This window comes from Anomaloglossus baeobatrachus, chromosome 9, assembly GCF_048569485.1.
Source record: "Anomaloglossus baeobatrachus isolate aAnoBae1 chromosome 9, aAnoBae1.hap1, whole genome shotgun sequence".
Lineage (NCBI taxonomy): Eukaryota > Metazoa > Chordata > Amphibia > Anura > Aromobatidae > Anomaloglossus > Anomaloglossus baeobatrachus.
This window is the reverse complement of record NC_134361.1, coordinates 216,258,875-216,273,874: the sequence shown is the minus strand read 5'-3', so window position 1 is coordinate 216,273,874 and position 15,000 is coordinate 216,258,875. Positions and strand designations below refer to the sequence as shown.

Genomic DNA, 15,000 nt, shown 5'->3' with positions numbered 1-15,000 from the left:
AGGATCAGTAATGTATGTACACAGTGACTGCACCAGCAGAATAGTGAGTGCAGCTCTGCAGTATAATACAGGAGGAAACTCACGATCAGTGATGTAATGTATGTACACAGTGACTGCACCAGCAGAATAGTGAGTGCAGCTCTGGGGTATAATACAGGAGGTAACTGAGGATCAGTAATGTATGTACACAGTGACTGCACCAGCAGAATAGTGAGTGCAGCTCTGCAGTATAATACAGGAGGTAACTCAGGATCAGTGATGTAATGTATGTACACAGTGACTGCACCAGCAGAATAGTGAGTGCAGCTCTGGAGTATAATACAGGAGGTAACTCAGGATCAGTAATATAATGTATGTACACAGGGACTGCACCAGCAGAATAGTGAGTGCAGCTCTGGAGTATAATACAGGAGGTAACTCAGGATCAGTAATGTATGTACACAGTGACTGCACCAGCAGAATAGTGAGTGCAGCTATGGAGTATAATACAGGAGGTAACTCAGGATCAGTAATATATGTACACAGTGACTGCACCAGCAGAATAGTGAGTGCAGCTCTGCAGTATAATACAGGAGGAAACTCACGATCAGTGATGTAATGTATGTACACAGTGACTGCACCAGCAGAATAGTGAGTGCAGCTCTGGGGTATAATACAGGAGGTAACTGAGGATCAGTAATGTATGTACACAGTGACTGCACCAGCAGAATAGTGAGTGCAGCTCTGCAGTATAATACAGGAGGTAACTCAGGATCAGTGATGTAATGTATGTACACAGTGACTGCACCAGCAGAATAGTGAGTGCAGCTCTGGAGTATAATACAGGAGGTAACTCAGGATCAGTAATATAATGTATGTACACAGGGACTGCACCAGCAGAATAGTGAGTGCAGCTCTGGAGTATAATACAGGAGGTAACTCAGGATCAGTAATGTATGTACACAGTGACTGCACCAGCAGAATAGTGAGTGCAGCTCTGGAGTATAATACAGGAGGTAACTCAGGATCAGTAATGTATGTACACAGTGACTGCACCAGCAGAATAGTGAGTGCAGCTCTGGAGTATAATACAGGAGGTAACTCAGGATCAGTAATGTATGTACACAGTGACTGCACCAGCAGAATAGTGAGTGCAGCTCTGGAGTATAATACAGGAGGTAACTCAGGGTCAGTAATGTAATGTATGTACACAGTGACTGCACCAGCAGAATAGTGAGTGCAGCTCTGGAGTATAATACAGGAGGTAACTCAGGGTCAGTAATGTAATGCATGTACACAATGACTGCACCAGTAGAATAGTGAGCGCAGCTCTGGATAATCCGCTCCTTTGTACTGGGTCTGGTACCCATCAACCACTCTACAATTATCCACTGATGTGAACTGCCTCCCCGGCTTATTCGCAGATCCGGTCTGGTGGTGGCGGTGTACCCGTCCTGTTGGATGACCCCCCCCCGGTACATTACTATCCAGGATTGCTCTAACGTTACAGTCACAACATCTGGAGCCGGGACCGAGCGATCCCATGAACTGAATCCAGACGGAGGTGACACCTCCCAGCGCTAAATGGACTTTTCCTTGAAATCTTCAGATCTTCGCCCAGATCTCCTCAGCGAGGCTATGAATCAGGGGCGGAGCGCTGACTACTGACCACCGACCGTACATGTTCACTGTGGTCAGTATAACTCCGTTACTTTAAGGGAGAGAAACTTTTTGAAAAGTTTTTAAAAACTTTTTTTTTTTTCTTGCTGCTATTTACAGAACGCGCTGAGAACAAAGAGACGAGACACAGGAGCAAGACGTGTTAGTGACGGGGAGGACCCTGGACAAGACGGACAAACGGACAGGACGAGACGGGACTCAGGAGTAATGGCTGCCACTGCCGGTCTCCTCCATTATACCCCCCCAAAGGAGGGGGGGGGGGGGGGCAGCATTAACAGTGATTGCAAAATTCCCATCCCCCGCCACCCGATCAGCTCATGCTGCTGAGGTTTGGGGGGGGGGGGGGAGGAAATAGAAAAAGCAAGCTTCCGGGGATGGGGTGGCGATTTTTGTTTTTGGGACCCCGGGGGGTGACCACATACCTGGAGTTCCTCCGTTTCCAGTTCTTGCCTCTTTACCTCCAGCTGAGTCAGCTGCATTAACTCAGCCTCTATTAATAAAATCTAGACAGAAGATGAGACAGCATCGGGTGAACAGGATCGTGCTGACGGAGCAAAACGTAGGGGGAAGGGGTGACCTCTGCGGCAGCCTAGGGGTTAACCCCCCCCAAACAGGTCTGGTATGCATGCATACACACTCAATTCTAGGTAGGCAATTACTTAAAGGGGTATTCCCATCTGCTAGGATACTGCCGTCACTTCTCCGGACAGTGGTCCTGAGTCAGCGCTGAAGACCCCAGGAGGTCCCGGAAGACAAGACCCCCCCTAGCCATAAAGTGAGGGCATATCCCAAGTGCTAATCCTGTAAATTGTGGCCGAAAATTAAAGATTGCAGATTAGGCTGCAAAACCAGACACCCCCCCCCCCCCCCCCGACCATGTTTCATCCCCCCCCGCACGAATTCTGGACAATCCCTTTAATTGCTCAACTAACAATCCCTTTAATTGCTCAACTAACAATCCCTTTAAAACTTCCCGTCGTTTAGAGGATGCACTTTTCTCCTGAAAGCTCAAAAAGGAGACTAATGGAATTGCCATTTAAGCAATTGCCTGAAATATTCTGGTTCCTAGTGCTAATTACGGAGTGTGCAAAACACAGAACATTTTATAGGTGCCACGTTTCTTCTTTTCTCGGATCTCACAGCTGAGGGTCCGTTACAATTGCAGCCGCCTCGGTGATCCGAAGCGGATCAGCAGCCGAAATCTATTTCTTCCCGATCCCAATTGCTTTGTTACAATGTATCAGTGCAGGAAAAGAAAGAAACTGTAGCAAACGCTCAGCTGCGAGAAGCCTGTGGTCTGGATTGGATGGATGTTCCTATTCACTGTCAGCAAGCAGAGGTTTTAATAATAATAATAATAATAATAGTGTAAAAAAAAAAAAATCCAAATTTCGACAAGGTCATGAACATAGGTTCCCAAAGCGGGAGATCGGAGATCAGCGTGGGCGACTATCGGCTGCTTATCTCCCTCTATGGCTACGGCCAATCTTTCCGGGGGCGCGCGCCTGCCTCTTAATCTATGCATTGATTCTCTCTGGATGAGGCGCGAGAGTAAAACGAAAAAAAAAAAAAAGGAAAAAAAAAAATATAGCAAAGCCAGGCGGAGGAAGAGAGCAAAACAACATGTACAATGTCGGCAATGAAGGGGGGGGAAAGTAAATCCACGGATCAAAGGGTTAACTGCAGGCGATACGGCGGTGTTCCCGATATCGGGCTGCGTTTGACGACAATTTTTTGTAGGGGTTTTCGGAGACTGTGATACGGACGGACACATTTTTGGGAAGGGACCAGAAGCGGTGTTTAGTTTCCCAGGATCAGCGCCCGGTACTGCAAGTGAACAGGACTGAGAGCGGTACCAGCCAAAGTGAAACGTACCCCTTTCCCCATCGGTCTCCCACCAATCTGATATCAATGGCCTCTCCATCTATACAGTGTGTCCACCCATATCCTGCCCACCACCAGTAACTTGAGACCGGCCGCAGCTATAGGCATAGAAGTGGTGTCTAGGTATAGTAAAGTAGCCATGCGCTACGCAATTAAACCACCTATAGCGCCACCTGGTGGAAAACAACGGAGTTAGCATTTTTATTTAAAAAACGGAATGAGATAGAGAAAAAAAGTGAATTACAAAGTTGTAGGGCATCATCAATTCAATATGAATCAACACCTTGCATACAGAAATGCTATGATATGAAACCCATGAACCCCCCAAAACATTGACTGCTGGTCACGCATATGGCGCTCATCAGTGGCCCCCGTCAGCTGCAATGCACATCTGGCCTCTGCACAGCATACTGTATCTTGCTGCAATGCACATCTGGCCTCTGCACAGCATACTGTATCTTGCTGCAATGCACATCTGGCCTCTGCACAGCATACTGTATCTGGCTGCAATGCACATCTGGCCTCTGCACAGCATACTGTATCTGGCTGCAATGCACATCTGGCCTCTGCACAGCATACTGTATCTGGCTGCAATGCACATCTGGCCTCTGCACAGCATACTGTATCTTGCTGCAATGCACATCTGGCCTCTGCACAGCATACTGTATCTGGCTGCAATGCACATCTGGCCTCTGCACAGCATACTGTATCTGGCTGCAATGCACATCTGGCCTCTGCACAGCATACTGTATCTTGCTGCAATGCACATCTGGCCTCTGCACAGCATACTGTATCTTGCTGCAATGCACATCTGGCCTCTGCACAGCATACTGTATCTTGCTGCAATGCACATCTGGCCTCTGCACAGCATACTGTATCTTGCTGCAATGCACATCTGGCCTCTGCACAGCATACTGTATCTTGCTGCAATGCACATCTGGACTCTGCACAGCATACTGTATCTTGCTGCAATGCACATCTGGCCTCTGCACAGCATACTGTATCTTGCTGCAATGCACATCTGGGCTCTGCACAGCATACTGTATCTTGCTGCAATGCACATCTGGCCTCTGCACAGCATACTGTATCTTGCTGCAATGCACATCTGGCCTCTGCACAGCATACTGTATCTGGCTGCAATGCACATCTGGCCTCTGCACAGCATACTGTATCTGGCTGCAATGCACATCTGGACTCTGCACAGCATACTGTATCTTGCTGCAATGCACATCTGGCCTCTGCACAGCATACTGTATCTTGCTGCAATGCACATCTGGCCTCTGCACAGCATACTGTATCTTGCTGCAATGCACATCTGGCCTCTGCACAGCATACTGTATCTTGCTGCAATGCACATCTGGACTCTGCACAGCATACTGTATCTTGCTGCAATGCACATCTGGCCTCTGCACAGCATACTGTATCTTGCTGCAATGCACATCTGGCCTCTGCACAGCATACTGTATCTTGCTGCAATGCACATCTGGCCTCTGCACAGCATACTGTATCTTGCTGCAATGCACATCTGGCCTCTGCACAGCATACTGTATCTTGCTGCAATGCACATCTGGCCTCTGCACAGCATACTGTATCTTGCTGCACGCTGTGCAATATGGTAGGTGACACGTTTGCACAAGCATCTGTGATTCGTGGTCGTAGGTCCTGCAATGTTGGTGGAGGGGTCGCATACACCGGCTGTTTGATGTGACCTCACAGAAAGAAGTCCAATGGGGTCAGGTCAGGTGAGCGGAGGCCACTCCACACAGCCACCATACCCAATGACTTGTAGGAAGGTCTCCATGAGGTATCGCTTCACGTCCGCAGCCTTGTGAGGTTTACACCTTCTAATCATAGCATTTCTGTATGTAAGGTGTCGATCCGTATTGAATTGATCATGCCCAAAACTTTGTAACTCACTTTTTTTCTCTATTTCGTTCCGTTTTTTAAATAAAAATGCTAACTCCGTTGTTTTCCACCAGGTGGCGCTATAGGTGGTTTCATTGCGTAGCGCATGGCTACTTTACTATACCTAGACACCACTTCTATGCCTATAGCTGCCGCCGTTCTCAAGGTAATAGCGGTGGACAGGATATGTGTGGACACATTGTATAAGAGTCTCAGAAATCCCCTACAGTTTTGCAACTTTCCTCAACTCACCATTTTCAAGATCTCTGCTTGCTGTCAGTCGTTACAGGGGTTGTCCACTACTTTGACACTGATGGCCTATCCTTAGGATGGTCATCAATGTCTGATCGGCCGGGGTCCGATACTCCATACCCCGCCGATCAGATGTTCTTGGTTCCGGCAGCCAGAAATGCTCAGTTCCGGACCTGCCCCATCCTCTGATAGCGGCCGCAACCGGACACTGCACATCCACTTCCTATAGATTAGAATGGGAGGGGGATGTGCAGTACCCGGCCGCAGCCACTGAGCATTTTCGGCTGCCTCCGGGTCCGAGAACAGCAGATCGGCGAGGGTGCCGGGTGTCGGACTCCCCCGGATCAAACATTGATGACCTATCCTAAGGATAGGCCATCAGTGTAAAAGTAGTGGACAACCCCTTTAACATTCCCACTTCCATCTACATCCTGACCGCTCATCCTATCCACAGCAGAGGGTTTGTTACAGTCTTGCAGACTGGACTGGCCATTGTAGTAAACCTTACACTGTGAACACTATTGGGTCTGCAAGGACGTAACCTGTAGATTTACACATGAGTGTTCCCAAGTGGTGACAGCAAGCAGAGATCTTAAAAAAGGGTGAGAAATGGAAATCTATTGTTTTGTGCAGCTGGTCAGAGCCAATTCTTTGGGCTGCAGCAGCATCAATAGACTGGATATTGCCCCACACTGTATAATACCGCCTCCTCTTTTCCGGCGCCGTCGTCTCACACCCAGACCCACCTGTTCTCGTATCTGCCGATGCATCAGATCCTTCTTCAGCTGCAGGGCCTCGAAGGCCGCCTTCTGGATTTCAGACTGGAAGGGAGAGAGTTAAGAGAGGTTATGTCTGCTCCGCCCTGTGCCACTACGTCTGCTCCGCCCTGTGCCGCTAAGTCTGCTCCGCCCTGTGCAGTTACGTCTGCTCCACCTTGTGCAGTTACGTCTGCTCCGCCCTGTGCAGTTACGTCTTCTCCGCCCTGTGCAGTTACGTCTGCTCCGCCCTGTGCAGTTACGTCTGCTCCGCCCTGTGCAGTTACGTCTGCTCCGCCCTGTGCAGTTACGTCTGCTCCGCCCTGTGCAGTTACGTCTGCTCCGCCCTGTGCAGTTACGTCTGCTCCGCCCTGTGCAGTTACGTCTGCTCCACCCTGTGCAGTTACGTCTGCTCCGCCCTGTGCAGTTACGTCTGCTCCACCCTGTGCAGTTACGTCTGCTCCACCCTGTGCAGTTACGTCTGCTCCGCCCTGTGCAGTTACGTCTGCTCCACCCTGTGCCGTTACGTCTTCTCCGCCCTGTGCAGTTACGTCTGCTCCGCCCTGTGCAGTTAAGTCTGCTCCGCCCTGTGCAGTTAAGTCTGCTCCGCCCTGTGCAGTTAAGTCTGCTCCGCCCTGTGCAGTTACGTCTGCTCCGCCCTGTGCAGTTACGTCTGCTCCGCCCTGTGCAGTTACGTCTGCTCCGCCCTGTGCAGTTACGTCTGCTCCGCCCTGTGCAGTTACGTCTGCTCCACCCTGTGCAGTTACGTCTGCTCCGCCCTGTGCAGTTACGTCTGCTCCACCCTGTGCAGTTACGTCTGCTCCACCCTGTGCAGTTACGTCTGCTCCGCCCTGTGCAGTTACGTCTGCTCCACCCTGTGCCGTTACGTCTTCTCCGCCCTGTGCAGTTACGTCTGCTCCGCCCTGTGCAGTTAAGTCTGCTCCGCCCTGTGCAGTTAAGTCTGCTCCGCCCTGTGCAGTTAAGTCTGCTCCGCCCTGTGCAGTTACGTCTGCTCCACCCTGTGCAGTTACGTCTGCTCCACCCTGTGCAGTTACGTCTGCTCCGCCCTGTGCAGTTACGTCTGCTCCACCCTGTGCAGTTACGTCTGCTCCACCCTGTGCAGTTACGTCTGCTCCACCCTGTGCAGTTACGTCTGCTCCGCCCTGTGCAGTTACGTCTGCTCCGCCCTGTGCCGTTACGTCTTCTCCGCCCTGCGCCGCTACCTCTGCTCCGCCCTGAGCAGTTACGTCTTCTCCGCCCTGCGCCGCTACGTCTGCTCCACCCTGCGCCGCTACGTCTGCTCCACCCTGCGCCGCTACGTCTGCTCTACCCTGCGCCGCTACGTCTGCTCCACCCTGCGCCGCTACGTCTGCTCCACCCTGCGCCGCTACGTCTGCTCCACCCTGCGCCGCTACGTCTGCTCCACCCTGCGCCGCTACGTCTGCTCCACCCTGCTCCGCTACGTCTGCTCCACCCTGCGCCGCTACGTCTGCTCCACCCTGCGCCGCTACGTCTGCTCCACCCTGCGCCGCTACGTCTGCTCCACCCTGCGCCGCTACGTCTGCTCCACCCTGCGCCGCTACGTCTGCTCCACCCTGCGCCGCTACGTCTGCTCCACCCTGCGCCGCTACGTCTGCTCCACCCTGCGCCGCTACGTCTGCTCCACCCTGCGCCGCTACGTCTGCTCCACCCTGCGCCGCTACGTCTGCTCCACCCTGCGCCGCTACGTCTGCTCCACCCTGCGCCGCTACGTCTGCTCCACCCAGCGCCGCTACGTCTGCTCCACCCAGCGCCGCTACGTCTGCTCCACCCAGCGCCGCTACGTCTGCTCCACCCAGCGCCGCTACGTCTGCTCCACCCAGCGCCGCTACGTCTGCTCCACCCAGCGCAGCTACGTCTGCTCCACCCTGCGCCGCTACGTCTGCTCCACCCTGCGCCGCTACGTCTGCTCCACCCTGCGCCGCTACGTCTGCTCCACCCTGCGCCGCTACGTCCGCTTCACCCTGCGCCGTTACATCCGCTCCACCCTGCGCCGTTACATCCGCTCCACCCTGCTCCGTTACATCCGCTCCACCCTGCACCGTTACATCCGCTCCACCCTGCACCGTTACATCCGCTCCACCCTGCACCGTTACGTCTGCTTCACCCTGCGCCGTTACATCCGCTCCACCCTGTGCTGTTACATCCGCTCCACCCTGTGCTGTTACATCCGCTCCACCCTGTGCTGTTACATCCGCTCCACCCTGTGCTGTTACATCCGCTCCACCCTGCGCCGTTACATCCGCTCCACCCTGCACCGTTACATCCGCTCCACCCTGCGCAGTTACGTCCGCTCCCCCCTGCGCCGTTACGTCCGCTACACCCTGTGCCGTTACGTCCGCTCCGCGCTGTTAAGTCTGCTCCACCTGCACCGTTAAGTCTGCTCCACCTTCACCGTTACGTCTGCACCACCCTGCGCCGTTATGTCTGCACCACCCCGAGTGGTGGCCACGCGCAGTGGGGGATCGGGGATGACGTCCTTACCTCCTGCAGGATCTGGCTGATGGCTTTATTCTGATCCAGCTGCTGCCAGGTCTGGATCTGCTGAATCTTCCGATCCATTTCTGCCAAGCTGAGAAGAGGGAACATCGGGGGGGTTACAATGGCTAATGCACGGCCGGAGATATAAAGGACACCCCCGAGAATCGCTGTATCCCTTTAAACATCCCCCCAGTGGCATGTCATATTATTGGTGTGGGCGGGGGGTCAGTAAGCCAAAATTCCAACCATTAAAGGGCTGGAATACAGGGGGTCCCGGCAGACTTTAGCTGTTGGGCCCTTTAAATCCGGTAACTGTAAAACACAGTTGTGCAGATCACCTATCACCGACTGTCCCGATCCCTGCGGTCGCACCATATAGGAAATGATTGACGGCTCGTCACTGATCTGCAGCCTGCGGGATTAATCATTAGTCACCGCCGAGAGCGTGCGGGTTATTAGGTGACTTATGACGAGCCCCCCGCAATCATTTACCGCGCTCGTGCGTCGCTCCGGCCGGCGGTGGATTTTTCCATCTCACCTGGAGCAGGTCTTATAAACCATCTCTTGGCGCCGGGACTCGTACGTCATCTGCAGCAGCTTGTTCTTGTAAGTTTCCGCCAACATCTGCTGCATCGCGGCTGGAGAGAGGGAAAGACGCGGTGTAAATGCAGCGCAGGTGGAGCAGACTTTACTGTACAGCTTGGAGATATAGGGGGTGCACAGGCATCACGACAGCCGGGCTCCTGTGCTAAAGGGCCACCCTTACAGCGTCTATAGGGTCGGTTACCCGGCTGTCTAAGGCATCACTTACCGGCCACTTCTTTACGCCGCAGGTTTTCCGCCTCTTCCTGAGTAATTGCCATAAGCTGCTCCATTTTAATCCTGCAAAATCGAAAATAAAAGGATAAACGGAGCCGTAGTAATCTGCTGCGGCAGACCCCCGACATAGAACGGCCCCCCGACTGATGGAGGTCAGCCTTCCGCATCCGGTTATACACGGCCTCACCTCTCGTCCTCCAGGGACTTCAGAATAGAGGCGCTCTGCTTCTGCCTGCAAAGTAAAGGGGAAGGTTTAATGATGGAGAATCGGGAGTTAATCAGACAAGGAAAAAAAATGGAGGGGTTTGCATATATACTGACACCCCGTCACTTTTGCGCCGCCATGTAAGAATGAATATAGGCGTTCATTATATCCGGCCGCGCACCACTTGCATGTGATATTACACCTCTCCAGTAGAGGGCACTGCGGATGGAGGCGCACTGATTCTCCATATATACGGATGGTGACACTGACCTGTGATTCTCCTCCAGCAGATTGGAGATCCGGTATGATATCCCCTCCTCCATACGTCTCAGCTGTTCCTGCAGCTTCTGACGGTCGCTCTGCAGCTGCCGCTGATGCTCCGTCAGTCCTTTCTCCAGCCGCGATTGTTCCTGCGCAAACAGAAAAGCGGTATATGTACCTGGTACTGCCGCACCCCTGCCCTCACCCAGACCCGGGCACTCACCTCCCTAACCCAGACCCGGGCACTCACCTCCCACCCAGACCCGGGCACTCACCTCCCACCCAGGCCCGGGCACTCACCTCCCACCCAGACCCGGGCACTCGCCTCCCTCACACAGACCCAGGCCGCCATGCACTCTCCTCCCTCACCCAGACCCGGGCACTCTCCTCCCTCACCCAGACCCGGGCACTCGCCTCCCTCACCCAGACCCGGGCACTCGCCTCCCTCACCCAGACCCGGGCCGCCATGCACTCTCCTCCCTCACCCAGAACCGGGCACTCGCCTCCCTCACCCAGGCCCAGGCCGCCATGCACTCTCCTCCCTCACCCAGACCCGGGCACTCGCCTCCCTCACCCAGACCCGGGCACTCGCCTCCCTCACCCAGACCCGGGCACTCGCCTCCCTCACACAGGCCCAGGCCGCCATGCACTCTCCTCCCTCACCCAGAACCGGGCACTCGCCTCCCTCACCCAGGCCCAGGCCGCCATGCACTCTCCTCCCTCACCCAGACCCGGGCACTCGCCTCCCTCACCCAGACCCGGGCACTCGCCTCCCTCACACAGGCCCAGGCCGCCATGCACTCTCCTCCCTCACCCAGAACCGGGCACTCGCCTCCCTCACCCAGGCCCAGGCCGCCATGCACTCTCCTCCCTCACCCAGACCCGGGCGCTCACCTCCCTCTCCCAGACCCAGGCTCTCCCCTCCCTCACCCAGGCCCAGGCCGCCATGCACTCCCCTCCTTCACCCAGACCCAGGCTCTCCCCTCCCTCACCCAGACCCAGGCTCTCCCCTCCCTCACCCAGAACCAGGCACTCCCCTCCCTCACCCAGAACCAGGCACTCCCCTCCCTCACCCAGACCCAGGCACTCCCCTCCCTCACCCAGACCCAGGCACTCCCCTCCCTCACCCAGACCCAGGCACTCCCCTCCCTCACCCAGACCCAGGCTCTCCCCTCCCTCACCCAGACCCGGGCGCTCACCTCCCTCACCCAGACCCAGGCTCTCCCCTCCCTCACCCAGACCCAGGCACTCCCCTCCCTCACCCAGACCCGGGCACTCCCCTCCCTCACCCAGACCCGGGCACTCACCTCCCTCACCCAGACCCGGGCACTCACCTCCTTCACCCAGACCCGGGCACTCACCTCCCTCACCCAGACCCGGGCACTCACCTCCCTCACCCAGACCCGGGCACTCACCTCCCTCACCCAGACCCGGGCACTCACCTCCCTCACCCAGACCCGGGCACTCACCTCCCTCACCCAGGCCCAGGGCGCCATGCACTCTCCTCCCTCCTCCAGACCCAGGGCGACGGGCACTCGCTTCCCTCACCCAGACCCGGGGCGCCGGGCACTCACCTCCCTCAGGCAGACCCGGGGTGCCGGGCACTCACCTCCCTCAGGTAGACCCGGGGTGCCGGGCACTCACCTCCCTCAGGTAGACCCGGGGTGCCGGGCACTCACCTCCCTCAGGTAGACCCGGGGTGCCGGGCACTCACCTCCCTCAGGTAGACCCGGGGTGCCCACCTCCCTCCCCCAGACCAGGGGCGCTGGGCGCTCCCCCTCCCTCATCTGGACCCAGGGCGCCGGGCACTCACCTCCCTCATCTAGACTCGGAACACCGGGCACTCACGTCCCTCACCCAGACCCGGGCACTCACCTCCCTCATCTAGACCCGGGGTGCCCACCTCCCTCCCCCAGACCAGGGGCGCTGGGCGCTCCCCCTCCCTCATCTGGACCCAGGGCGCCGGGCACTCACCTCCCTCACCCAGACCTGGGGCGCTGGGCACTCACCTGCCTCATCTAGACTCTGAACACCGGGCACTCACCTCCCTCACCCGGGGTGCTGTATACTCACCTCCGTCACCCAGACCCGGAACACCAGGCGCTCACCTCCCTCACCCAGACCCGGGCGCTCACCTCCCTCACCCAGACCCAGGCACTCCCCTCCCTCACCCAGACCCGGAACACCGGGCGCTCACCTCCCTCACCCAGACCCGGGCACTCCCCTCCCTCACCCTGACCCGGAACACCAGGCGCTCACCTCCCTCACCCAGACCCGGGTACTCCCCTCCCCCCCCCCGGACACGGGGCGCTGGGCACTCACCTCCCTCACAGTCTGTAGGATCTCATTTTTCTGAGAGTTGCTCTGAAGGAGAAGCTGAGCGTGTTCCCTCTGCCCCAGGTCCAGACGACGCTCAAAATCCAGTTTTTCTAACATTTTCTGTTCCTGGAAATAACAGGCAAAACGCATGCGTCAAATGAGACGAGCAGAGGTGACCGACCCATAAATCAGGTGTAAAGCATCCACGGGACGGCTATGTGTTCAGAACCGAGATTCTGTGTACTCTGCGGGTCTCTGGACTGGTGCCAGGAGCGGGAAGCAAGTATAAGGTCTGGGGTCTGAATTAATTTAGGGGTCTGAATAAATTTAGGGGACTAATCTGGGGTCTAAATTAATATAGGGGACTGGTCTGGGGTCCGAATTAATATAGGGGGCTGGTCTGGGGTCTGAATTGATATAGGGGGCTGGTCTGGGGTCCAAATTAATATATGGGGCTGCTCTGGGGTCCGAATTAATATAGAGGGCTGCTCTGGGGTCCGAATTAATATAGGGGACTGCTCTGGGGTCAAAATTAATATAGGGGGCTGGTCTGGGGTCCGAATTAATATAGGGGGCTGGTCTGGGGTCCGAATTAATATAGGGGGCTGGTTGGGGTCCAAATTAATATAGGGGACTGGTCTGGGGTCCGAATTAATATAGGGGACTGGTCTGGGGTCCGAATTAATATAGGGGACTGGTCTGGGGTCCGAATTAATATAGGGGACTGGTCTGGGTTCCGAAATAATATAGGGGAATGGTCTGGGGTCCGAATTAATATAGGGGACTGGTCTGGGGTCCGAATTAATATAGGGGACATACAGCCGGGGATCAGTGCGGAACTCACCTTTCTCTTTTCATATTCGGAAAACTTGTTCTGCAAGAGAAAGATGCCGGATTATTAAACGCTTTATTCCTCATCTGCTCCAGTTACGTGATCACCTTAAACTTCCAAATGCAAGCTGCAAAGCAACAACCATTCACCGCCAGCAAGCAGAGGTCTTCTCCTCTGTGCATTGAAGGTATCCAAGTACGATAAGCAGACATGGACAGGGGCAGGCGTGTTTGCATTCTCTCCCCCAGCATTGGGGACATGCCACTGTACATGTGACGCCGCCCCCAGAATCTCCGCACAATCCTCACCTGCCAGTCACTCTCCTCCTTCAAAGACATGAGCAGAGCGCCATCTATGGTGTCAGCAGCAGCATCGCAGGCATCGCTCTCCAGCACAGACAGCAGGTACTGGGAGGGTGGACAGTAGACGATGCCGAGCTCTGCAGGAGAGGAGGACGCCCGATTACACATTGCACCCCAAAACTGAGCAGATCTCACCAATATGTCTAGCCACCTTTGCAGAGAAACTGCTGGATCGCCTCCGTCCCCTCACTGCAGACCGAAACCGGGGGGAAGACCATCCCCGAAGCATCCAGAGTCAGGGTCTAGAAGAAACGGGAGAGGCCATGACTGCAGCGCTACACAACAAGTACAGTGCGTGTGTAATATATATATATATTTATTATATACACACATATATATATATTATATATATTTATTATATATATATATTTATTATATACATATATATATTTATTATATACATATATATATTATATATACATATATATTTATTTATTATATACATATATTTATTATATACATATATATATATATATTTATTATATACATGTATATATTTATTATATACATATATATATATATATATTTATTATATACATATATATATATATATATATATATATATATATTTATTATATACATATATATATATATTTATTATATACATATACATATATATATTTATTATATACATATATATATATATATATATATATATATATATTTATTATATACATATATATATATATATATATTTATTATATACATATATATATTTATTATATACATATATATATTTATTATATACATATATATATATATATTTATTATATACACATATATATATATATATGTATTATATACATACTGTGTGTATATAAAATGTATATATATATATATATATATATATATACACACACAAACACACACACACACACACACAGTAGAGATAGAGACAGAGAGAGAATATATACACACACATTTTTATTTTTTGTACATGAACATATTATTAATTGCATTAATTACAGTATTCTTGAGGTATAGGCACTAATAAATATATATTATATATATATATATATCATACCAATACAGCAAGAATACATCAAGAATACTGTAATTAAAACTAATACATTTTTTAAGAAAGCTGTGTGACAATTACAGTGAATGTCCACCAGGGGGAGCTCTCTACATGCATTTATACATTGCACCTTATGATAAAAGTGAGCAGTGAGCTCCCTCTAGTGGTAACTGCATAAAATCACAATCTTAACTTGTTTTGTTTCAATA

The 15,000-nt window shown here is 52.9% G+C and overlaps 1 protein-coding gene across 1 annotated transcript in view; it reads right to left on the bottom strand.

Annotated features, from left to right (window-relative positions):
• LRSAM1 (leucine rich repeat and sterile alpha motif containing 1) overlaps nucleotides 1–15,000 on the bottom strand; it is a 37,386-nt gene that overhangs the window by 8,508 nt on the left and 13,878 nt on the right. The window contains 11 exon segments of the mRNA XM_075324467.1: nucleotides 2,082–2,162; nucleotides 6,447–6,521; nucleotides 8,979–9,066; nucleotides 9,514–9,613; nucleotides 9,787–9,857; nucleotides 9,982–10,026; nucleotides 10,270–10,409; nucleotides 12,583–12,705; nucleotides 13,424–13,453; nucleotides 13,720–13,850; nucleotides 13,925–14,015. Coding sequence (XP_075180582.1) covers nucleotides 2,082–2,162; nucleotides 6,447–6,521; nucleotides 8,979–9,066; nucleotides 9,514–9,613; nucleotides 9,787–9,857; nucleotides 9,982–10,026; nucleotides 10,270–10,409; nucleotides 12,583–12,705; nucleotides 13,424–13,453; nucleotides 13,720–13,850; nucleotides 13,925–14,015 — 975 coding nt within the window.